The sequence below is a fragment of the Ovis canadensis genome, chromosome 17 (assembly GCF_042477335.2).
Source record: "Ovis canadensis isolate MfBH-ARS-UI-01 breed Bighorn chromosome 17, ARS-UI_OviCan_v2, whole genome shotgun sequence".
NCBI classification, from domain to species: Eukaryota; Metazoa; Chordata; class Mammalia; order Artiodactyla; family Bovidae; genus Ovis; species Ovis canadensis.
The window spans coordinates 17726360-17752321 of NC_091261.1; the positions used below are offsets into that span (position 1 = coordinate 17726360).

Consider the following 25962-nt stretch of genomic DNA (forward strand, 5'->3'; position numbering starts at 1 on the left):
GTGCAAGCTTTAAACATTAAGAATAGTGTTTTAAAAAACACTCTTTTTGTTGATTCTACAGATGCAGGCTCTCAAATATTTTTTGTGATATTTTCCAATCACTTTTTAATATCTTTCCCTTTAAAAGAATTTGAAAAAATTTAAAATTTATTGAGGGTAGAGTTTAAAAAGAAAGCCTTTTTTCTCTACTTAAATGGAACAAATATGGCTAGGTTTTCAGAGACTACTTTAAAATCTATTTTTTGAGCATACCTAATATTCAGTAAATAAGGGTATCATGTAGTTGGGCAGTAAATAATACAGATTTTTTTTTTAATCCTTCCATGAGGATGAGAAAAGTGGAAGTGTTATTTGGATAAATTGTTTAGCTTTTCAAAATGAATCGTTAAAATAAAAATACTTTCTTTCTAGCCAACTAATGCAACAGGGTGAAGAAATTTTCACATGTATTCATAGTATACTCTTTGAAGTTGGGGAAAAGGTAGGTTTATTTGGGCAAAATTCTTTTTCAGAGTCACAATTTTTAGATAGAATTTTAAAGAAAATATGTTTGATTTTTTAATGTAAAAAACTATATGCATTTTTATATGTGTGCGAGTATATATACATATAAATGATTTTTTTTGTTCCTCGCTACAACCTTTCTTTAACATTTGACCAATAAACTATCTTTATTCAAATAAATTATTAAAAAATAGTTAAATTCACTAATAATAATACTAACGATATTGAAACAAGATGGAAAACATTCAAAGAGTGCTGAAGGCTGAAGCTTTCAAGCTATTCTAGACTTGGGGTCATAACTGCGGAGCAATGGTAATGATACGGTTTCCATAGTAACCGATTCATTGGAGGGCTAGACCTCTGTCTAGGGTGCTGTCAGTGTAAGTAGAGTTTCAGTGAACAGAAAGTCCCAAAGAAGGGTCTGCTTCTACCTAATCCAGTTTTAATTGAACTCTAGAGACTTTGAAGTGAAGCCTCAGACCAGGAATATACTATTCCAATAAGAAATAAACCTCTTCCTTAGCTAGGTCGCAGCTGCCTCTCCGTACTGACACCTTTTCCTAATGAATACTTTAAAGAAATGTTATTATATCAATTTCAGCTAGTGATTCTCTTAGTTAAGAGATTCTTTGTTTCTATTTTAAATCCCACTATCCTGATGTGAAGTACAGATTTTCATTGGTTGTTCTTTTTTAAGTCGGTCTAATTTTATCTGTCAGATTTAAAATGCTGATAGCTTTGGCAGTTTTTAAATAATTTTCTGTCTGTCTTCCTGTTTCTATGTCTCTTCAGTTTTAAAACATTACTTTACCTGCTTACGTTTAACTCTGAAAACACACTGTCATCCGTTCAATATAATACCATTTACATCAGGTTTGCAAACATGTAGAACAATTCTGGATATTATCTGTAGATGTATATATATTAATAGGATAAATATTTATATGGTAATGCTAAACCTCAAAACATGAATAGTAACTGGCTCTGATGAAGAAGGAAAATGGAATCAGGAAGGGTTATATATGGGAATTTAAATATTACCTATTATACTTCATAAATTTTAAAAATCTATACAACAAAGTATAGTGTAGCAAAATATTAGTATTTTATAAGTTCCAGGGTGGTTCCATGGAGCTTATGTCATTTTCTGTCGTTTGGAGTAAGTTTGACGTTTGGTAATAAAACAAAGCTTAAAGGACCATGCCACTTGCTGTATTTTAAGTATATTTTAAAAATACCTATGTTACTTAAAAGAATGGGATATAAATGGAATATTTTCATTGATTGGAAAACTATTACATTAAAAATATTATAATAATGCTTTTAGTGTTCTTACCCCTCTTAGTAATTGAGATATTCTAGAAAATACTAATAATTAAATCTTTAGATTGCATGACCGTGATCTTGCAATGGTTGGCTGTCACCGTATTAAGCAACAAGTCTTATTACATAGCCCTATAGATATGAGGTAGAATTTTCAGACCAGTGTGTGATATTTTTAGTATATGACAGAGCTTGGAGCCTAAAGCTTTGGTGTTTATTCTTGTTTGATTTTACTCTTTCACTTTTAACACAAGTACAGGGTAAAGAATGTAGTTGATTAAAATTTCGGACCAGTTCTAGTTTAACAGTTGTTTGAACTCTCTTAGAAATGTGACAGTGTATCATATAAGTAGGCTCTGGACAGTTTAGACTAGACAACCTGGGAGGAGGCCAGACTTTGCTACTAGCTTTCCAAGGGACTTCCTACTAAGTATTTAAATTGTTTGAGTCTCGTTTTCTTCAGAAATGGTAGATAGATTGGACCAGAAGTGTTACAGAACATATATTGGATTCTCTATTACTTGATAAGTTAAAAATGGCAAACTCAAACACCACTGGGAACTAGGCAGATAATAGTAAATAAGTGAGTGTGTAGAGATTGTTTGAAAATGGAGAGTGCCTTTCAGTGGTGCTGTGTGGCGTATATAGACCTAGGCTTGACAGATGCTCCATTTTCTTCCTGAGGAGCCATAGATCTGACTTTTTTTTTATAAATTACCCTTTTCTCAAGTGTTTTCAGCCAGTTGAAAATTTGGGGAAATACAACATTGGCCAAACAAAATTAATGTGGATCATATATGGAGTTTTGGTTGCCGTTAGTTCACTCATTTAATTGTTCAAAAATTTCTCCTTTGTGTAAGACTTTGTTATAGAAGACGAACATAGAGTACATTCAAAACCTTTGTTCCAGTAGAACTTAGATTCCAGTATTTTAGTGCTGAAGAGAGGAAGAGAAGTGAGGAAATAATGTAATTTCTGGTGGTAATAAATGTTACGCAGGAAATCTGATGAGTTTGGGATGGGATGAGGTGATCGTGGCGGAAGTGGGGTTAGATCCCGTGGCTTCTCTAACGAGGTGACATTTGAGCGGATATCTGAGTGTGAGGATAAGCCAGCCACGTTAAGATCTGGGAGAATAGTCTGAGCAGACGAGAAAGCACATATAAAGGCCCTGATGGAGAGTGAGTTGGGCTCATCAGACAATCCCAGATACAAGGCTTTATAAGCAATTATGAAGAACTTCAGTGTTTATTGGGATTCCCAGGTGCCGCTAGCAGTAGAGAACCTGCCTGCCAATGCAGGAGATGTAGGAGATGCCAGGTTCAGTCCCTGGGTCAGGAAGGTCCCCTGGAGAAGGGAATGGCAGCCCACTCCAGTATTCTTGCCTGGAGAATCCCATGGACAGAGGAGCCTGGCGGGCTGCAATCCGTAGCGTTGCACAGGGTTGGACACGTCTAAAGCGACTGCGCAGCACTGAGTTCACTGTGCATGTATTGCGGAGCCACTGCATGGTATTAAGTACACGGAGGTACGATCTGATTTATATTTGGAAAGCTATCTTCTCTGACTCCTCTGATTATAGTAGATTCTCCAGGTAAGATTAGAAGGAGAGAGACCAGTCAGGAGGCCACTGCAAACTCTGGAGCCTCGGACCTACTGGTTATGGTGAGAGAAAGGGGTACAAGTGACAGTCCGTTAGAAAAAATCTTGAGTAGTATCCATATTTTGTCCTCTTTTCTGTTAGTCTCTCTTGATCTTACTTACATAGGTATGAAAGAGTTGAAGGACTTACATTGATTGTATGAAAGAGTTTGAAGGACTTGCTTTCTCACCTGTTTTAAAACTGAAAGTGTAATTAGTTGTTTGGAATTTTGAATTGTTGTTTGGTTTTTCAGAAAATACTGAACCTAGGGGTTGTGCCCATTCTTTCATTTCTAGACGCTGTGGTACCAGAAATAGAATATTTTCTGTAGAAAAATCTAAATACATATTTAGTGAATTAACTAATGTTGCCCTCTTTAAAAAAAGACAACAGAAACCCTATATTTTGCATTAAGTATCATAGATTTTTTATAATTAAGATCTAGAAAATGGAAATATAAAGTAGACAGCATCTATGTAGGATAAATTCTTAACATTCATTATTTTTCCTCTTTACTTATCCCATTTTTGTCCTTACAATGCAATATCATATACAAATGTCATTTTATTTGTATTTTTTAATGGTGGTTACTTTTGAGAGATTTATCTTAGTTGTTTAACTTAATTTGCTTTCATGAATTTTCATCAGTGTTTGATAGCACATACATCTCATTTTATTTATTAATATTCTGTGAAGTACTAGTGTGGAGAAATTCCAAATCTGGTTTTCCTTTAACACCTTCATAATTAAGCTTTTGAAATGAACTTTTTAAAAAACAAAGCTTGAATAACAAAGCAACAAAGTGGCTTAGTACTAAAGACAGGATTACTTTGAGTTTGCAAAGAATTCTAAGCCATTGCGTCTGTCACATGGGATGACAAGAATTTGTAACAAGTTACTCTGACAACCACCTACTCCATAGAGAGATTATGCTGAGTTCATTCGCAGGTTTGTGTTTAGCTTCAATGACAAAATGATGCTTAACCTCTTATACAGTCGGTCTTTGTGCTTTCTGAATGAGTGACTGTTGCCTTAACAGTGACCCTATTACTGTGATTTTTTGAACTTATGAACTTAAATTTGTAATTTTAGAGTATATAAAAAGTATTTTTGGATATATTATATGAAACTGAATTTTATATGTGATCTATAAGCATGTAGGACATTCTTTTGAGGTCTTTCTTCTTTTTAAAGTTTGTCTAATATTGTATTTCTATAATATGACTCAAAAATCAATCAGTAATGCTATATGTATTTCCTGGAAAGCAATAGATGACATCATTGCCTTAAAAAGCCCCCAAATATAAAATAGATGTGCTACAGTTTTGTTCTGCTGTTTCATTTAAACATCTTTTTCATGAATTGCAGTCTAGTTTTTAGATCACAATTATTATTGCAATTACTCCAAATTATTTCAGTAACTGTTTATTCATTTCTTAGAAATTATTTTTCTTAATGAGCACTTCTGTGTTTTAATTGGGGGAAAGAACAGAAAGATTCCATAATACTTACTGAGGATTCTTTTTCTTCACTAGATCCTGGCATATACAGAAGGGCTGCATGGGAAATGGCTGTTCTCAGAGATACGATCGATCTTTTCTCGTCGTTATCTTTTGCAAAATACAGCCCTGGAGATCTTTATGGCAAACAGAGGTGAGATGATGTTGCAGATGTATGTTGTTACAGAGCTAACCTCCATCTCCCTAAGATTTCATTTTGAACATACCATACTGTTTCCATTCCGTATTGTTTCCATTTGGATAGAATTGTGCAGCCTACTCTGCATTACTGATCTCTTTTTTGAACTACGTGCATCTTCATAGTTTATACCCCTTTGGTTTTTCTTAGAATTATCTCCAGTATCTTATTTTTCTGGCCAAATCACAGATTAATGCAGGACTTTATAAATATGGGGGATAAGTACCCATTTAATCAGTTGTAGAGTTTTGGTATGCTCAGCAGTGCTCTGATGCTTAAACTCCTTCTGGAAGGTGGCTGCGTTTCAAGAGGGGAGAGGGTAATCAAATAATTCATACATTTATTTAATTTTTTTGTCGAATCTATTGCCATTTATAAAGAACCGTCAGAAGATGGTACTGAACTGTCCTGGTTGCTTTGTATTACCTCATTCTTCAAAGAACTAAAATTCAATTTGTGGGTTTAGAATTGAGCTTGGTGAAATTCATTAAGATTAGAAGGAGGGACAAGGTGAACTTGAAGGGAGAGCATTGTGGGGTATGAGTGGGGGTTTACAAGTAAGAGTATGTAAAATCTTGTGATTTATTGTACATGCTTATTTTATTTAAGTAGATTTTTAGGTTTTCACATTTTCTCTTTCTATACTCTACAAGCTTTCATTTAAAAATCTGCACATAATGTGTATTCCATGCATACTTTCTTTTTTTAATGAAATCATGCGTCTTTAGGGAATACAGATTTCTTTAGGAAAAGATGTTTTCCCTTTCATATTTGGTTTTCTTCTACACACTTACCACTCTTTCTAATGTAAACATTATTCTTTCAGGTGAATAATTGAGTGAATGTTTTACACTTTAGTTCAGTCTACATTCTTTCCTGCTTTAAAATTTCTTAAGCATCTTTGCTGTGAATCTCTGTGTGTTTTTCTATTGCCTTTTCCTTATGGCCTTGGTCACCTGCCATAATTTTTTTAAAATTTCAGGACTAACCAAAGTACTGTCTTCTAAATTCTCTGCCATGATTTTATGACTTTGTTATTGTCATACTTTTTAAGGATAAAATTTTGTACATCACTGTCATAAATTAAAATTTACATACTGAGCGTATTCATGTATATGATATACATGAAGTTATATATAATGTCCTCAAAGTATGTAATTATTCAAATAGAAATGATTAAAAAACATTTGATTATTGACCATGGAGGAAAAAATTTTCTTCAGGTCACACATTGTTCTGGATTATGTGAACATACAAAGCATAAATAAAAAGCACTATTATATGTTTATATAATATTTACATAAACTACAAGAAAATACAAGAATTTGTATAAATTACAAGAGAATATTTTTTAAGTTGTTGATGATTAGAAGTAAATACAACTCATAATTTAGTAGCTATAGGTTAAGTATATTAGATTAAGTATATAATCTTACATTTTTTATAGAAATTTATAGGTATATTTTTAACTTGCCAAAATTCAACTTTGTAAATTCAGAATTGTAGCTAGATAAAATCTCAACTTCATGTCACATTAATGCAACAATAGAGAAGGAACATTCTATGAGTAGAAAAAATATCATCTCTGGCATATTAATGCTTAAACTTCATATATACTATGATAAAACTAATACTATAAAACTTCTATTGAGTAGATACCTGGACTAAGAGTAAGCATTTTACTGTACCAAGAAATCTGTTTTTCAGAAAGGCACTTATATTTCATTCTGACTTTTAAAAATTATTTTTCCTAGTTGCTATAATGTTCAACTTCCCAGACCCTGCAACAGTAAAGAAAGTGGTTAACTATCTACCTCGTGTTGGCATTGGAACCAGTTTTGGATTGCCTCAAACCAGGTATGGTTTTATATGAAAAAAATATGGAAATAATCTGTAATAATATTTTTCTAATTTGTTTTGAAATGCATGGCCTTCTGTTTTATGCTTCATTGTAAATGGTGTTTGTTAGTGTATTTATTTTGAGTCAACTGAACTTCTGTCCGAAGAAGCTCAAAAAAGAGGAACAAGTGTAAATGAAACTAATCTGAAAATAGAAAGCAATAAAATCAGGACATCAGTGAAAAGGGAAACAAAAACAATAAAGAAAAATCAATGCAATGAAAAATTATTTCTCTGAAAAGATTAATAAGAGTAATAAATATCTATATAAGGCTTATGACAAAAGACACAAAATGCCAATATCAGAGAAGGAATATCACTACAGATCCTATAGATATTTTAAAAATAAGGAAATATTATGAACAAATTTAGAAGGCAATGGCACCCCACTCCAGTACTCTTGCCTGGAAAATCCCATGGATGGAGGAGCCTGGTGGGCTGCAGTCCATGGGGTCGCTAAATCGGACACGACTGAGCAACTTCACTTTCACTTTTCACTGTCATGCATTGGAAAAGGAAATGGCAACCCATTCCAGTGTTCTTGCCTGGAGAATCCCATGGACGGAGGAGCCTGGTGGGCTGCCGTCAATGGGGTCGCACAGAGTCGGACACGACTGGGGTGACGTAGCAGCAGCAGCAGCAGACAACTTAGGTGAATCGGCAGATTCATGAAAGATACAAACTGTAAAATCTCACTAATGAAAGTGAATAGCTTTAATAACTTTACTGAGGAAATTGGATTTGTAGCTTAAAACCTTCTAACAGAGAAAATACCTAGCTCAAATGGTTTCACTGGCAAATTTTATCAAATGTTTAATGAAGTGACAGAATTTCTCGGAAAACTCTTACAGATGATAGAAAAGAAGGATAAATTTCCCAAGTAATCCTGTAAGCCAGCATTACCTGAATTCCAAATCCACAAATAGGCTTTCCCAGAAAGGAAATTAAAGACCCTCATGATTAAAAATGAAAAAGTGAAACTATCTTGATTAGTATATATACTTAACGTGCAATTACCGAGGAAACTGCAAAAATTTTCAAAAAGGAAAAAAGCTGTTAGAACTCATAGACGATTTTGCAACAGACGTACTTTTATCCTTATATAGCAATGAACAATTGGAAACTGAAATTAAAGTATGGTTTAAATAATATAAAAAATTAAATAACTATGGGTATATTTATAAATTTATTAAGAATTGTTCCCTGAAAACTACAAACACAGTTTAGGAAAATGAAAGAAACCTAAAAATGGGACATTGTACTATACCATGTTCATGAATTGGAAGACTCAATGTAAGAAAGATGTTAGTTTTCTCCAAACAGATCTGTAGGTTCAAAGCAAGCCTATCCAAAATTCTAGAAGACTGTTTCGGAGAAATTGACAAGCTGATTCTAAAATTTAAGTGGAAATGCAAATATCTAGAATTGCTAGGACGATTTTGAAATAGAAAAAAATTGAAGGACTTTGTCTGATTTCAAGACTTACTATAAAATTACATTCACTAGTAGAGTTTCATATTTTTGTAAAATAGACTTATAGAGCAATGGAATATAATATTGTCCAGAAATAGGCCCATCCATAAATGAGCATTTGATTTTCAACAAAGGTATCAAGATATGTTGATGGGAAAATATAGTTTTTTCAACAAAAAAAGAGAAACAAAAAGACAAACCAAAAAAAAAAAGCCTACATCACCCTTTTTCTCAAAATGTAACATATTAACTAAAAATGTAACATAAGTTAACTCAAATTAACTCAAGTATAAATAACCTAAGCATTAGTGCTAAAGTATAACTTCTTAAAGAAAACAGAGGAGAGAAATCTTTGTGACCTTGTGTTAGGCAGAGACTTCTTAAATAAGATTTTAAGAAACCACTTATTGGCATTTCATATTAAAAACATTTCATTTTAAAAGATACTCAAGAAAATGAAAAGGTATGTTATAGACTGGGTTGAAATATTGGTACAACTTATACATGATAAAGGATTTATATAAAGGATATGTAAGAAACTCTTACATTTAATTATAAGACAAGCAATCTGTTTGAAAAAAATAGAAGATTTGAGCAGATACATCAGCAAAGACTAGATATAAATAGCAAGCACATGGAAAGATATCAAGCATCATTAGTCATCAAGGAAATGATTCCATTTGAAAACCACGGTGAGATCTTGTGGCACACCTATTAGAATGACTTCTTAAAAAATGGTAACAAGAACTAATAAGAATGCAGAGTAACTGGAACTTCACATATGATGGGAAAGTAAGCAGTTTTGGAGTTTCATATTATTAACCATACAGTTACCATACCTCCCAGTTCAATTCAGTTGCTCAGGGGTGTTCAACTCTTTGCGACCGCATGGACTGCAGCACGCCAGGCTTCCATGTCCATCACCAACTCCTGGAGTTTACTCAAATTCATGTCCATTGAGTCGGTGATGCCATCCAGCCATCTCATCCTCTGTCGTCCCCTTCTCCTCTTGCCCCCAATCTCTCCCAGCATCAGGGTCTTTTCCAATGAGTTAGCTCTCCACATTAGGTGGCCAAAGTATTGGAGTTTCAGCTTCAGCATCAGTCCTTCCAATGAACACTCAGGACTGATCTCCATTTGAATGGACTGGCTGGATCTCCTTGCAGTCCAAGGGACTCTCAAGTGTCTTCTCCAACACCACAGTTCAAAAGCATCAATTGGTGCTCAGCTTTCTTCGTAGTCCGACTCTCACATCCATACATGACCACTGGAAAAACCATAGCCTTGACTAAATGGATCTTTGTTGGCAAAGTAATGTCTTTGCTTTTCAATATGCTGTCTAGGTTAGTCATAGCTTTTCTTCCAAGGAGCAAGCATCTTTTAATATCATGGCTGCAGTCACCATCTGCAGTGATTTTGGAGCCCCCCAAAATAAAGTCTGACACTGTTTCCACTGTTCCCCATCTACTTGCCATGAAGTGTTGGGACTGGATGCCAGGATCTTAAGTTTTCTGAATGTTGAGCTTTAAGCCAACTTTTTCACTCTCCTCTTTCACTGTCATCAAGAGGCTCTTCAGTTCTTCTTCACTTTCTGCCATAAGGGTGGTGTCATCTGCATATCTGAGGTTATTGATATTTCTCCCGGCAATCTTGAGTGCAGCTTGTGCTTCTTCCAGTCCAGCATTTCTCGTGATGTACTCTGCGTAGAAGTTAAATAAGCAGGGTGACAATATACAGCCTTGACGTACTCCTTTTCCTATTTGGAACTAGTCTGTCGTTCCATGTCAGTTCTAACTGTTGCTCCCTGACCTGCATACAGATTTCTCAAGAGGCAAGTCAGGTGGTCTAGTATACCCATCTCCTTCAGAATTTTCCACAGTTTATTGTGATCCACACAGTCAAAGGCTTTGGCATGGTCAATAAAGCTGAAATAGATGTTTTTCTGGAACTTGTTTGCTTTTTTTGATGATCCAGCGGATGTTGACAATTTGATCTCTGGTTCCTAAAACCAGCTTAAACATCTGAAAGTTCATGGTTTACGTATTGTTGAAGCCTGGCTTGGAGACTTTTGAGCATTACTTTGCTAGTGTGTGAGATGAGTGCAATTGTGGGGTAGTTTGAACATTCTTTGGTATTGCTTTTTTTTGGGATTCGAATGAAAACTGACCTTTTCCAGTCCTGTGGCCACTGCTGAGTTTTCCAAATTTGCTGACATATTGAGTGGCGCACTTTCACAGCATCAGCTTTTAGGTTAGACAAAATAGCTAATTAGATGAAATAGCTAAACTGGAATTGTGTCACCTCCACTTGTAGTGATGCTCCCTAAGGCCCACTTGACTTCTCATTCCAGGATGTCTGGCTCTTGGTGAGTGATCACACCATTGTGATTATCTGGCTCATGAGAGTCTCTTTTGTATAGTTCTTCTGTGTATTCTTGCCACCTTTTCTTAATATTTTTTGCTTCGGTTAGGTCCATATCATTTCTGTCCTTTATTGAGCCCATCTTTGCGTGAAATGTTCCCTTGGTGTCTCTAATTTTCTTGAAGAGATCTCTAGTCTTTCCCATTGTATTGTTTTCCTCTATTTGTTTGCATTGATCACTGTGGAAGGCTTTCTTATATCTCCTTGCTGTTCTTTGGAACTCTGCGTTCAAATAGGTATATCTTTCCTTTTCTCCTTTGCTTTTCCGGTCTCTTCTTTTCACAGCTGTTTTAAGGCCTCCTCAGATATCCATTTTGCTTTTTAGCATTTCTTTTCCTTGGGGTGGTCTTGATCCCTGTCTCCTGTACAGTGTCACAAACTTTCATCCATAGTTCATCAGGCACTCTATCTATCAGATCTAGTCCTGTAAATCTATTTCTTATTCCACTGTGTAATCGTAAGGGATTTGATTTATGTCATACCTGAATCGTTTAGTGGTTTTCCCTACTTTCTTCAAATTAAGTCTGAATTTGTCAGTAAGGAGTTCATGATCTGAGCGACACTCAGCTTCTGGTCTTATTTTTGCTGGCTGTATAGAGCTTTTCCACCTTTGGCTACAAAGAATATAATCAGTCTGATTTTGGTGTTGACCATCTGGTAATGTCCATGTGTAGAGTCTTCTCTTGTGTTGTTGGAAGAGGGTGTTTGCTATGAGCAGTGCGTTTTCTTGGCTAAACTCTATTAGTCTTTGCCCTGCTTCATTCCATACTCCCAACGCCAAATTTGCCTGTTACTCCAGGTGTTTCTTAACTTCCTACTTTTTCATTCCAGTTGCCTATAATGAAAAGGACATCTTTTTTGGGTGTTCTAGAAGGTCTTGTAGGTCTTCATAGAACCGTTCAACTTCAGCTTCTTCAGCATTACTGGTCAGGGCATAGGCTTGGATTACCATGATATTGAATGGTTTGCCTTGGAAACGAATAAGGATCATTGTTTTTGAGATTGCATCTAAGTACTGCATTTCAGACTCTTTTGTTGACTATGATGGCTACTCCATTTCTTCTGAGGGATTCCTGCCCGCAGTAGTAGATATAATGGTCATCTGAGTTAAATTCACCCATTCCAGTCCATTTTAGTTCACTGATTCCTAGAATGTCGATGTTCACTCTTGTTAACTCCTGTTTGGCCACTTCTAATTTGCTTTGATTCATGGACCTAACATTCCAGGTTCCTATGCAATATTGTCTTTACAGCTTTGAAACTTGTTTCTATCACAAGTCACATCTACAGCTGGGTGTAGTTTTTGCTTTGGCTCCGTCTCTTCATTCTTTCTGGAGTTATTTCTCCACTGATCTCCAGTAGCATATTGGGCACCTACGACCTGGGGAGTTCATCTTTCAGTATTCTGTCTTTTTATCTTTTCATACTGCTCATGGGGTTGTCAAGGTAAGAATACTGAAGTGGTTTGCCATTCCCTTCTCCAGTGGACCACATTTTGTCAGAACTCTCTGCTATGACCCGTCTGTCTTGAGTGGCCCTACATGGCTTGGCTCATAGTTTCACTGAGTTAGACAAGGCTGTGGTCCAGGTGATTAGATTGGTTAGTTTTCTGTGGCTGTGGTTTTCAGTCTGTCTGCCCGCTGATGGAGAAAAATAAGTGGATTAGGGAAGATTCCTGATTGCAAAGACTAACTGAGGGGGAAATTGGGTCCTGTTCTTATAGGTGGGGCCATGCTCAGTAAATTTTTAATCCTATTTTCTGTTAATGGGTGGAGCTGTGTTCCCCCTCTGCTATTTACCTGGGACCAAACTATGGTGGAGGTAATGAAGATAATGTGGCCCTCCTTCAGAAGACCCCATGCATGAACTGTCTCCTGGTAGTATCACTCAGAGGCATTTACCCTAGAGTAATGAAAATATGTGTATCCATACAGTGACCTATTCACAAATGTTGATTCAGCTATGAACAGAAAATTGGGACTAGCCAACATGGTCATCTGCTCGTGAGTGGACGGATTATGGTATGTTCATCCATACAACAGGATGTACTACTCAGCAGTAAAGAGGAGCAATCTCCAATATACAGAACAATGTGAATGAATTTTAAAAGTATGATAGTATCAAAAGAAACAACCTAATCAAAAAATTGGTAGAAGAAATAAATAGACATTTCTCCAGGGAAGACACACAAGTGGGCAACAGATTCGTGAAAAGATGTTCATCATCGCTTGTTATTAGAGAAATGGAAATCAAAGCTACAATGAAGTCTCACATCACACTGGACAGAATGGCCATCATCAAAAAGTCCCCAAACAGTCAATGCCAGAGAGGGTGTGGAGAGAAGGGAACACTTCTTTACTATAATGTAAATTGGCACAGCTTCTATGGAGAACAGTATGGAGATTCCTTAAAAACCTGAACAAACAGCTGTCATATGACCCTGCAGTCCTACCCCTGGGCAGATGTGTAGAGAAAAACTTGGTACAGAAGCATGCATGCACCCCAGTGTTCACTGCAACCCTGTTCCTGGAAGCAACCTAAATATCCATTGGCAGAGGAGTGGATAACGATGTGGTCCATACGTACAGTGGAGTATTATTCAGCTGTTACAAAGAATGGAATAATGCCATTTTCAGCAACATGGATGGACCTATAGAGTGTCATACTGAGTAAGTCAGACAGGAAGGATATGTTTATTGTATGACATCCCCTATAAAGTGAAAGTGAAAGTTGCTCAGTCATGTCTGACTCTTTGCAACCCCATGGACTATACAGTCCATGGAATTCTCTAGGCCAGAATATTGGAGTGGGTAGCCTTTCACTTCTCCAGGGTATCTTCCCGACCCAGGGATCAAACCGAGGTCTCTCACATTGCAGACAGATTCTTTACCAGCTGATCCACCTGAGAAGCCCAAGAATACTGGAGTGGGTTGCTGCTGCTGCTGCTAAGTCGCTTCAGTCGTGTCCGACTATGTGCGACCCCATAGATGGCAGCCCATGAAGGTCCCCTGTCCCTGGGATTCTCCAGGCAAGAACACTGGAGTGGGTTGTCATTTCCTTCTCCAATGCAGGAAAGTGAAAAGTGAAAGTGAAAAGTGAAAGTGAAGTCGCTCAGTCATGTCCGACTTTTAGCGACCCCATGGACTGCAGCCTACCAGGCTCCTCCACCCATGGGATTTTCCAGGCAAGAGTACTGGAGTGGGGTGCCATTGCCTTCGCCAACTGGAGTGGGTAGCCTATCCCTTTTCCAGCGGATCTCCCCGACCTAGGAGTTGAACCAGGGTCTCCTGCATTGCAGACAGATTCTTTGCCAATTGAGCTATCAGGGAAGCCTAACACCCTGTATATGTGGAATCTAAAAAGAAATGATATAAATGAACTTACTTATAAAACACACAGACTTAGAGAATGAACTTAGGGTGGCCAAGGGGAAGGATGGGGGAACAGCATAGTTACCGAGTTTGGGGTGGACATGTACACACTGCTATCTTTAAGTGGATAACCAGCAAAGGCCTACTGTATAGCACATGGAATGTGGCAATGTCATGTGGCAGCCTGGATGGAAGGGGAATTTGGGCGAGAATGGATACATTTGTATGTATGGCTGAGTCCCTTTGCTGTCCACCTGAAACTGTCATAAAATTGTTAATCAGCTATATCCCGATACAAAATAAAGAAGTTTACAAGATAAAGTAAGGTGCTAGGTGAAAGAAGCCAACTGTTTGTATAGTGGGATTGTATGCTGCATATACAATCTGTGTATAGTGTGATTCCACTTATATGACATTTTGGAAAAAATGAAACTACTTGGACAAAAATCAGATCAATGGTTTCAAGAGACTGAAATTGAAAAGGGGCTCTTAGTTACAAAAGAGTGTGAGGAAAGTTTTTGATAACATGGAAATATTTCCTGTCTTGACTGTTGTGGTGTTACCCGACTGTGTTTGTTTGGCAAAATTCATTGCGTTGAACGCCTAAAAAGGATGAATTTTACACAGTGTAAAGAAATCGGTAAACCTGAGTTTTATAAACAAATAGTTAAATAGTGTGAAATCAGTATACAGCATCAGAAACTCTAGAACCATGCTAGCAGGAATGCAAGTTCGTATAGTCACTTGGAAAATTTGGCAGTTTTCTTATTAAGTTAGCTATATACTATATACTTAATTTATGTCCTTTCGGTTCCACTCCTAGGTGATTATAGGGAATAATGAAAATATATGTACACACATTCACTTGTAAGCAAATATTAATAGCAGTGTTATTCATGTAGTCCCAAACTGAAACATTTCTAGTCCATCAACTGTAAATGGATCAGTAGATTGTAGTGCATCCATACAATGCAATGCTATACAGAAGTTATTTAGAGAACAGCAATACAGACTCAAAAACATAAAAAGCAAACTTATGGTTACCAAAACAGAAAGGTGATGGAGGGATAAATTTGGAGCCTGAGATTAACAGATTCACTCCACTATATATAAAATTAACAACACAGACTTATTGTGTATCACAGGTAGCTATATTCAGTATCTTATACTAACATATAATGGAAAATAATATGAAAAATATTTACATAGGTATAACTGAATCACTTTGCTGTATACCTGAAACTAACCCAATATTATAAATCAACTATACTTTAATTAAAAAAAAAGTATCAGCAATTATCTCAACATTATAGAATTTAAGGTTTCGATTTATCTACTTTCAAAATCTTTATTTTTCCTATTCATAAAAATGTAGATGCACTACTTTTATTATCTAATTAAAAGATATAAAACAAATTTCAAAAGAAATAAAAAGGAGTTGGCCGCTGACACGTGCAGCAGCGTGGGTGAGTCTCAGAATCATTAGTAAACGAAGCTCAGCACTGTGTGCCACAGGCGTCATGTCCATCATGGGCTGTAATTCTCCTTACATAAAGTGGCTGAGACATAATGTGAAATTATATGATTCTGTCTATATGAAACTATTGTAGAAACAAAACCGTATAAAGACAGAAAGCAGATGATTGGATACCAAGAGCCAGGAACTGGGACAAAGGACCTAGCTTTTTGGAGTATTTCTATGATAATTGGTTACAGAAACAGGTATATTCAAAAGTTATTAAACCATACCCTCAAGTATGGTCGATGTTATTATATTATGTTTTATCTCAGCAAAGATCAGTGAAAAACAGGCTCTGCATGCTTAAAATACCTAAGTTACAGAAGTGCTTATTTTGTAACCATTTTCAAATGTACCATCACTTAATATGTATAATAAATCATTAAACTTTTTATAATTTTGATTAAAATGATTAGACTTTGCTTTATTATGTCATATTTGTTGCAATTTTTTTCTGTTGATGTCAATATCAAATCCATATGTTAAGGATTTTGCATACAATATATTTAATTAAAACTTTTATCTTTAATCTCCGGTAAATCAGAGTTCAAATATTAATTTTGTATATACATGTGGAGTTAATAACTAGCATTTATATTGTTCAAAGTAACTTAATAACTATGTGAAAGGAATGTTAAAATGCCAAAGCATCTCTCACAGTACAGGGAATTGGAAGAGTGTCAAGTTATATCTCTTTCCTGTGTGCTAGCCAGTTGTCTGTATTTAAAAAGCAGGATCATTACCGGTTTTATTTCTTAGTAGTTGTTAATTTTCATCAATACAATTCAGTTAGCTAATTTAAAAACTAGGAAGAGACTTAACACTAGGATTTTTATATTGATTGAAATGCATTAGCAGTAGAAACTTGCAGTTTACTTTTGACATACCTAATTTTGTACTGATTTGGGCTATTTTTGATTAGTGTTTATTCAGGTTTTTTAGTTAGTATCTTCTTATAAATGCAACTGATACAGAATCAACAGATAATAGCCAAAATATCAGTAGGAGTGCTAGTCATCCAGAGCTAGAGGACTTTGTAAGCTGATATACTCCCCTGCCCTGTGGTGGTAGGACTCTGGTCTGTGCCAAGCCTGCCTCACCATAGGCTGCTTTTGAGTGAGTTCATGACTTTGAGCAATTGATCCTAGACAGAGTGAGGTAGAAGCCCCAGTGTCTTTTTATGACCTGCCCTTGATAGTCACAAGCCATCATTTCTGCTACATCTTACTTGTTTCAGGAGAGTTATTAAATACAGCCCAGGCTCCTTGGTAGGAGAATCAAGTTCCTTCTCTTAAAGAGAAAATAGCAAAGAATTTGTGGACATGTAACAGGTTAGAACTTTGCAAAGCTGATTCTTTGAAAAGCTCAATAAAATTGACGTACTTTGCCTAACAGTGAACAAAAGAGGTAACATGAATTACCAAAGTCAGAAATGAAAGAAGGGACTGCACTGCTGACCATGTAGAAATTAAAAACATTAGCAGGAAAGATCAGCTTTCAAATTAAGACAATTGAGATGAGATGGACAAGTTCCTGGATAGTCAGAATTGTCAAAACTTACTCAAGAAGAAGTTAAAACTCTGAATAGACCTGTGACAGATCCATTGGATTAGAATTCAAAAAATCTCACCGAAGAGTCAAGGCCCAGATGGGTTAACTGATGAATCTTATTAAATAGATAAATTAGAAAAATACCAAGCCTTCACAAACTCATTCAGAAGATACAGGAAGAAATACTTACCAACTCATTCTGTGAGGCCATCTTTTCCCTAATATCAATGCCAGGCAAAGATGTCACAAGACAAAACTACAAACTAATAACCCTAATGAACATATACAAAAATGCTTTATAAAATATTGCCAAACCAAATCCAGCAATATACAAAAAGGATTATAAAGTAGCCATATGGGTTTTATCACAGGAACTCAAATTGGTTGAAATCTGAAAATCAGTATTAGGCACATAGTTAATAGAATACAGGATAAACAGGTAAGTAGCAGCCACCAAAAAGTCCCATACTTTCCCCATGCTACAGCGTACTTAACATTTAAAGACTGAATGCTTTGCCCCTCTGGTCATGAAAGCTAAAATGTCTTCCATTCTCACCACTTCTATTAACATTACGTTGGGGATTTCAGCCTGTGTGATAAGAAAGGAAGGGCTGGAGGGGAAAAGCAAAGGCATCCCGATTAGAAATGTCTTTCTCCTAGATGACAAAGACATGTACAGTTTTCACAATGAAAAATGTAAAACAAATGGATGTTGGAAATTAAAGACAACATCGATAAATGGAAATGTTCCACAGTCATGGATCAGAAGGTTCAGTATAAAGATGTCAGTTCTCCCGAGATCTATACATTTAATACAATCCCTATCAAAATTTAGTACACTTTTTGAGAGAAATTCAGCTGAAATACAATGAATCTAGATTTGCCAGAACAATTTTGAAAAAGAACAAAATTAGAAAACTTAAACTATCTGATTTCAAAACTTTCCATAACCACAGTAATCAGAATGTGTGCTATTTATCCAATGATAGGCATATAAGTTAATGAGACTACCTTGAGAAAATGAAACTACATTGAGACTAAAGGAACAAACTAAACCCTTGCACTTATGGTCAGTTGCTTTTTAACAAAGTTGCCAACACTTAAATAAATACTTCTGTAATGATTGGAAAGTCACAGACAAGAAAATGAACATCAACACACTGTTCATAAGAATTAGAAAATGGATTTAGTCAAAATTTAAAATGTTTGTGCTTTAAATACATCACTTAAATATATGAAAAGATAAGCCACAGACTGAGAAAAATTTTGTGCATCGTATATCTCGTAAAGGAACTGTATCCAGAATGTATAGAGACCTTTTACAACTCAATATAGGATGAAAGAGGGAACATTTCATGCAAAGATGAGCTCGATAAAGGACAGAAATGCTATGGACCTATAGAAGCAGAAGATATTAAGAAGAGGTGGCAAGAATACACAGAAGAACTGTACAAAAAAGGTCTTCACGACCAAGATAATCACGATGGTGTGATCACTCACCTAGAACCAGACATCCTGGAATGTGAAGTCAAGTGGGCCTTAGAAAGCATCACTACGAACAAAGCTAGTGGAGGTGATGGCATTCCAGTTGAGCTATTTCAAATCCTGAAAGATGATGCTGTGAGAGTGCTGCACTCAATATGCCAGCAAATTTGGAAAACTGAGCAGTGGCCACAGGACTGGAAAAGGTCAGTTTTCATTCCAATCCCAAAGAAAGGCAATGCCAAAGAATGCTCAAACTACAGCACAATTGCGTTCATCTCACACACTAGTAAGGTAATGCTCAAAATTCTCCAAGCCAGGCTTCAGCAATACGTGAACTGTGAACTTCCAGATGTCCAAGCTGGTTTTAGGAAAGGCAGAGGAACCAGAGATCAAATTGCCAACATCCGCTGGATCATCAGAAAAGCAAGAGAGTTCCAGAAGAACATCTATTTCTGCTTTATTAACTATGCCAAAGCCTTTGACTGTGTGGATCACAATAAACTGTGGAAAATTCTGAAAGAGATGGGAATACCAGACCACCTGACCTCCCTCTTGAGAAGCCTATATGCAGGTCAGGAAGCAACAGTTAGAACAGGACATGGAACAACAGACTGGTTCCAAATAGAAAAAGGAATATGTCCAGGCTGTATATTGTCACCCTGCTTATTTAACTTATATGCAGAGTACATCATGAGAAATGCTGTGCTGGGCTGGAAGAAACACAAGCTGGAATCAAGATTGCCAGGAGAAATCTCAATAACCTCAGATATGCAGATGACACCACCCTTATGGCAGAAAGTGAAGAGGAACTAAAAAGCCTCTTGAAGAAAGTGAAAGAGGAGAGTGAAAAATTTGGCTGGAAGCTCAGCATTCAGAAAACGAAGATCATGACATCCGGTCCCATCACTTCATGGGAAATAGATGGGGAAACAGTGGAAACAGTGTCAGACTTTATTTTTCTGGGCTCCAAAATCACTGCAGATGGTGACTGCAGCCATGAAATTAAAAGACACTTAAACTCCTTGGAAGAAAAGTGACCAACCTAGATAACATATTCAAAAACAGACATTACTTTGCCAACAAAGGTCCGTCTAGTCAAGGCTATGGTTTTTCCAGTGGTCATGTATGGATGTAAGAGTTGGGCTGTGAAGAAAGCTGAGCGCCAAAGAATTGATGCTTTTGAACTGTGGTGTTGGAGAAGACTCTTGAGAGTCCCTTGGACTGCAAGGAGATCCAACCAGTCCATTCTGAAGGAGATCAGTCCTGGGTGTTCTTTAGAAGGAATGATGCTAAAGCTGAAACTCCAGTACTTTGGCCACTTGACGCGAAGTGAAGTCTTGACTCATTGGAAAAGACTCTGATGCTGGGAGGGATTGGGGGCAGGAGGAGAAGGGGACGACCGAGGATGAGATGGCTGGACGGCATCACGGACTCAATGGACGTGAGTTTGAGTGAACTCTGGGAGATGGTGATGGACAGAGAGGCCTGGCGTGCTGCGATTCATGGGGTCGCAAAGAGTCGGACACGACTGAGCGACTGAACTGAACTGATAGGATGAAAGAAGCCACCCAGTTAATGAAGAAAAGATCTGAATGGTAATTTCCTCAAAGAAAATAAATGGCTAAGTAGCACATTAAAATAAATTCAACAGTGTACATTAAAATTATAAGATATCAGTTTACACTCACTGCTGCTGCTGCTGCTACGTCTATGTCGCTTTAATCGTGTCCGACTCTATGCAACCCCATAGATGGCAGCCCACCAGTCTCCTCTGTCCCTGGGGTTCTCCAGGCAAGAATATTGGAGTGGGTTGGCATTTCCTTCTCCAGTGCATGCATGCATGCCTGTATTGCTTCAGTCGTGCAACCCCGTAGACAGCAACCCACCAGGCTCTATCCACGAGATTCTCCAGGCAAGAATACTGGAGTGGGTTGCCATTTCCTTCTCCATTACACTCACTAGTATGGCTATAATCAAAACTACATACAATAGTAAGTTTTGGCAGAGCTGTGGAAAAGTCCAAACATCAATCATTGTTTGTTGGAAAGGATAATGGAAGACCATTTGGCAGTTTCTCAGAAAGTTAAAGTCAGCGTACAGCCCAACAGTTTCACTCCTAGTAATCTACCCCAAAGAAATACAATCATATGTTTATCAAAGACATGTACATGAATGTTCCTATTAGCATTTTTCGTAATAGCTAAAAAGTGAAATAATTTAAATGTCCATCAGTTGGTGAAAGAATTTTTAAAATGTGGTGTATTCTGTATTCATACAATGGAATACTACTTAGCAATCAAAAGAAATGAACTGCTTATACACGCTGCCACAGTGATCAGTGTGAAAAACATTATGGTTAGTGAAAGAAGCCTAATGCAAAAGATTACGTGATGTCTGATTCCATTTGTCTGAAATGTTCAGAAAAGGCCAGTTCATACGGATGGAAGCAGATTAATAGTTGCCTAGAGCTAGGGGTAGAATTAAGCGTTCATTCCAGATAGGCACAAGGCAACTTTTCGTGGTGATCGAAATGTTCCAAAATACATTGTGGTGATAATTGCACAACTCTAGAAATTTACTTTAAAAATATTGAATAGTACACTTACATGCATAAACTTTATGGTGTGTAAATTATATCTTTGTAAATTAAGCTTGAAAAAAAATAGGTATCTTGTCCTTAGTGGTAGGAAGAACTATGACAGCATGCTTCTCTGAGATTCTGGGCTCCAAATGTGGTATTTAATCCTGCCGCCTATTTCCCATTGCTACTTAGTGTTGGTCAGTTGTGTCCTTTTGTATTTATATTACATTAAGAAAATAGAAAACTTGGTATATTGTTAGGGTATTAAAAAAAAAAAAAGTAGTTTCCCTTACCTTTATCCCAACCCATGAATAGGCACCTGAAGAGTGAATTCTCTTTCCTCTATTACAATAGGTATGAAAAACATGTTGTTTAAATTAGTAATGTACAAATGTGTTAACTTTAAGAGGTAGCTATAAAAACTGATAAAGATGTGTATACAATTTTATATGTATTTCTTAGTAACTATAATAGCTCTTAAACCAGTAAAGCAGTGAATTATTAATCATACTGTTATTAATCAATTTAGAGAGCTAGATATTATAATGGTTTTGTAATGACAGCTTACCTTAATGAACAGAACATGGATAATAGACCTGTGGCTCATGCAAATCATTTGTTTAAGCATTAATTGTAGATTGAAACACCTCTAGCGTTCATTAATATAAATACATCAGTTTGAATGAGCCCAGAAGTCATGATTTATTATTGATATAACTAATCTTAAGTTTAAATTGGTACCACATCAGATTCTTTTTCTTGCAGGCGCATCTCATTAGCTCGTCCCCGCCAACTTTTTAAAGCTTCTAATATGACCCAGCGATGGCAGCGCAGGGAGATTTCAAACTTTGAGTACTTGATGTTTCTCAACACAGTAGCAGGTAATTGAAGCCTATATGCGGATTTATTTCAAATGATAAGCTACTAATTGTGCTGTTAGATTATTTTGAGTATTCATATGAATGGAGTCATTCTGTGTAAAGCTGAAAGCATAAGCACCATAGAAGATGAGGAAAAAGCATAGCTAGAGAACAATTATTAGTGTATTGTGTGTGTACATGTATTCATAAAGGTATGATGAAAATGAAAGCTAAAACGATTGTGTGGAGACATTCATTATGAAAGACTTTCTCTCAATTTGAGGAATTAGCAGTCAATTCACAGGGAAGTTTTTGACAGTTTCTGAACAAATGAGCAATATCAGTTGGAAGCAGTGTGAAGGATAAAGAAGGGTGCCAAGAGTCTAGGTAGAGAGCAAAAGTTAGGAGACAGTTACACATAAAAAGTAAGGAGGGCCTGCATTAGAGAGGTGACAGTAGGAATTAAAACAAAGGATTAGATAACACAAGAATTTACAAGGTACAAACCATCTGCCATCCAGCAGACTGAATGCTGGGAGTAAATGAGAAGAAAGTGTCAGAAAAGACTTCCAGGCTTCTGTTCTAAATCATGGGGGGAAACTGTGGTGCTATTAAAGGAAAAAGAAGGGAAAAATTTGATCTACAGAAAGATGATGATTTTACTGTGCTAGCAAGGCATACAATATATCAAAAGGAGATGCTGAAGGATAGAGGGCATTTGGAGCTTAGAGAAAGGACATTGGGTTTCATCTGCATAGAGAGATGCACAGAGACTAATCACCAAGAGATAGAGATGAGATTACCAGCCAGATGATGCAGAAAGCAGTGAGATAAGGTCTGGGGACTGCTCTTGAGCAGGACAAAAAGAGAGAGGAAAGTTGTTAAAGAAGAGAAGAGGATCAGTGATCCCAGAAATTGTAGACTTAGTAGGAGAACTAAGTCGAAACAAATGGCTTGAGATACAGCGGGAGAGGGAGAGGGAAACGTGTAGGCCTCTGTATCGAACGTGATTCAGAGGTGAGGGGCAATTCAGAATGAATACAGGTCATGCCTTAGGCTTTAGCATCTGAGAACCTACAGGTTACTTTATAGGAGTTCATTTTCAAAATAAGCAAAAAAGTTTAAGGACTGGATGGTTGGAGATTAAATGAGAACCTTAGGTGTAGATTGGTCTTTCCTGGTGGCTCAGATGGTAAAGAATCTGCCTATAATTATTCAGGAGACCCCGGTTCAATTCCTGGGTTGGGAACTTCCCCTGTAGAAGGGATAGGCTACCCACTCCAGTATTCTTGGGCTTTTCTGGTGGCTCAGGACGGTAAAGAATCTGCCTGTAGTGCAGGAGACCTGGCTTCGATCCCTGGGCTGGAAAGATTCCCTGGAGGAGGGCATGGCAACTCATTCTAGTATTCTTGCCTGGAGAATCCCCCTGGACAGAGGAGCCTGGTGGGCTACAGTCCATAGGATTACAAAGAGTTGGACACGACTGAGCAACTAAACACAGGCATTCCGTAGTTATATATTGAATTTAACTTAATTAATGAGCACGTATGTACTCTATTACTGTAGGTACAATAAACTTGATTATTTAAGCATATAGGATAACTTCATATAGGATTTTATCTTACTGTTGATAAGATCTCAATCAGAAGGAGAGAAAAATGCAAGAGAAAAGGGATATCAAAATAGGCTGCTTTTTGCTATTAAGTTCATTTATTTTTCTGGGAGAAATTAAAACTGACAGAAATATGAAGTGTGATAATTACGTCTGAATTAAAATTATTCTATTATTCATATTTTGTAAGACTGTTTTCAAGTCAGTCAAGGAAGAACTCTGTTACTAATAGGCCTCAAGCTCATGATGAATAGAATGAAATAAAATGTTAAAAACATCAAATCACAAGGAAGGCTTAGATACTGAGAATCTGTGTGGAGAGCTAGTGTGATACTGAGCTGTATATTGATACGACATCTGTATGTATTTGAGAACTGGGAAAGAAAGAAGGGGATAGAATACACTGTAAGAAAGGAATTCAAGCATATTAATACACTTGTCTCCCTTGTATGTTAGCCATAAAAGTTTGTTCACATTAAATCTAGGTAAATATAGGTTATAGACTAATAAAATGGTGGAGGCAGCGTTTTTACTCTGGAAACAGTGATGTCACCTACTGAGCCTGCCTCCCTAAAGTGGTGATATTCAGAAAACTGCTCTTTATTCATATTGTTAATAGACCTGAATGTGTCATTGAATGTCTTTGATTTAGAAGAAACTTAGAAGATTGTGTGGCATCATTTGGGAATTAAATAAGCAACCTCGATGATACCATGAGTTATATTCAAAGGGGCATAGAATTTGAAAGCTTTCACAGGAATTTCAGAGTTATTTAGAATAACTCATCAATCATTTTACAGGTGACTAATGAATGCCCACAGGGGTTAAGTCGCTTGAGCTTGGTTTATTAGTTGGTTAGTTAATTAATGGCAGAGAAAGGATTCTGGTTTTGAAAAACTCTTAGGTGATAGGAAATTGTTTTTTAAAATCTTAGTGAAGATTATTTTTTTGGTTTCAATTAATAAAAATAGTTGTGGAATTTATAAGAACATTAGCATGGGTACAGAGTATCTAGAGGTAAATATAGTTCAACCATTTCTAGTTCCATGATTTGGGGCACATTACATAAACGTTTGTGCCTCAATTTTCTATCTGTAAAATGGGGTGATCCTAATTTCATAGAGTTATTGTGAAAAATAAATGAAATAATTAATAAATGATAGCACCGGGAACAGTGTTTGGCATCAGAAATTGTTGTTCTTGTTATTTTTAATAAAATATATTCCAGAATGTTTATCATCTTATTATTCTAAATTAAGAATGACTTCTTTCCCCCTTCCAGGACGGACTTACAATGACTTAAATCAGTATCCTGTCTTTCCATGGGTCATTACTAATTATGATTCAGAAGAACTGGATCTTACTTTGCCAAGTAACTTCAGAGATTTGTCCAAGGTAATTTCTTAGTTCATCTGAAATACTGTGTATAAAATATCATATATTATCTTGCATATAAAAAGAAATCTGATTATCTTTATTTTCACAACACTTTAAAAAAACTTTTTAATATTATAACTTTAATATATTTATCTTTTAAATGTATTTTCATTATTCCCAGATTTAAAACAGAGAAATTTAATATGCATGATAACCTTGATGGCAATTAAAGTTGGAATTCCACAGATTCAGTGCTTAAACCTTTCTTGGCTTATCGTTGAATACAGAATGCTTCTTTCTTATCTCCACACTTTGCTTCCTCTGCCTTGAACATTCATCTCTGCTCTGTGAATGGCTGACCCTCTCAGCTCTTCAGGGACACTACCTCATAGAGACTGTTACTGATCCCTTCCTCTTGTCAAAGCATCTAAAATGACCTGCATTTCACATATTTTTCTACCTCATTGTTTTGGTTCTTCTTGTTTCATTGTTCACCATTATTTCCCTCTTGCCAAGTATAGAGTGTGTATTATTAAATACAATAAATGTATTAAGTGAATTAAATAATAAAATGTACATGACATTTCCTCCAAGTTCTAAAAAATAAGTTCTAACTGTATTACATTTTAAAATGTGAAACACATAC

The 25962-nt window shown here is 36.4% G+C and overlaps 1 protein-coding gene across 5 annotated transcripts in view; it reads left to right on the forward strand.

Annotated features, from left to right (window-relative positions):
• LRBA (LPS responsive beige-like anchor protein) overlaps nt 1–25962 on the forward strand; it is a 748427-nt gene that overhangs the window by 518104 nt on the left and 204361 nt on the right. For all 5 annotated transcript variants that reach the window (XM_069556712.1, XM_069556716.1, XM_069556715.1 and 2 more), the window contains exons 41-44: nt 5005–5122; nt 6922–7024; nt 22233–22348; nt 25222–25334. In XM_069556712.1, the coding sequence (XP_069412813.1) occupies nt 5005–5122; nt 6922–7024; nt 22233–22348; nt 25222–25334 (450 nt within the window). The remainder of the gene's footprint in view (nt 1–5004; nt 5123–6921; nt 7025–22232; nt 22349–25221; nt 25335–25962) is intronic.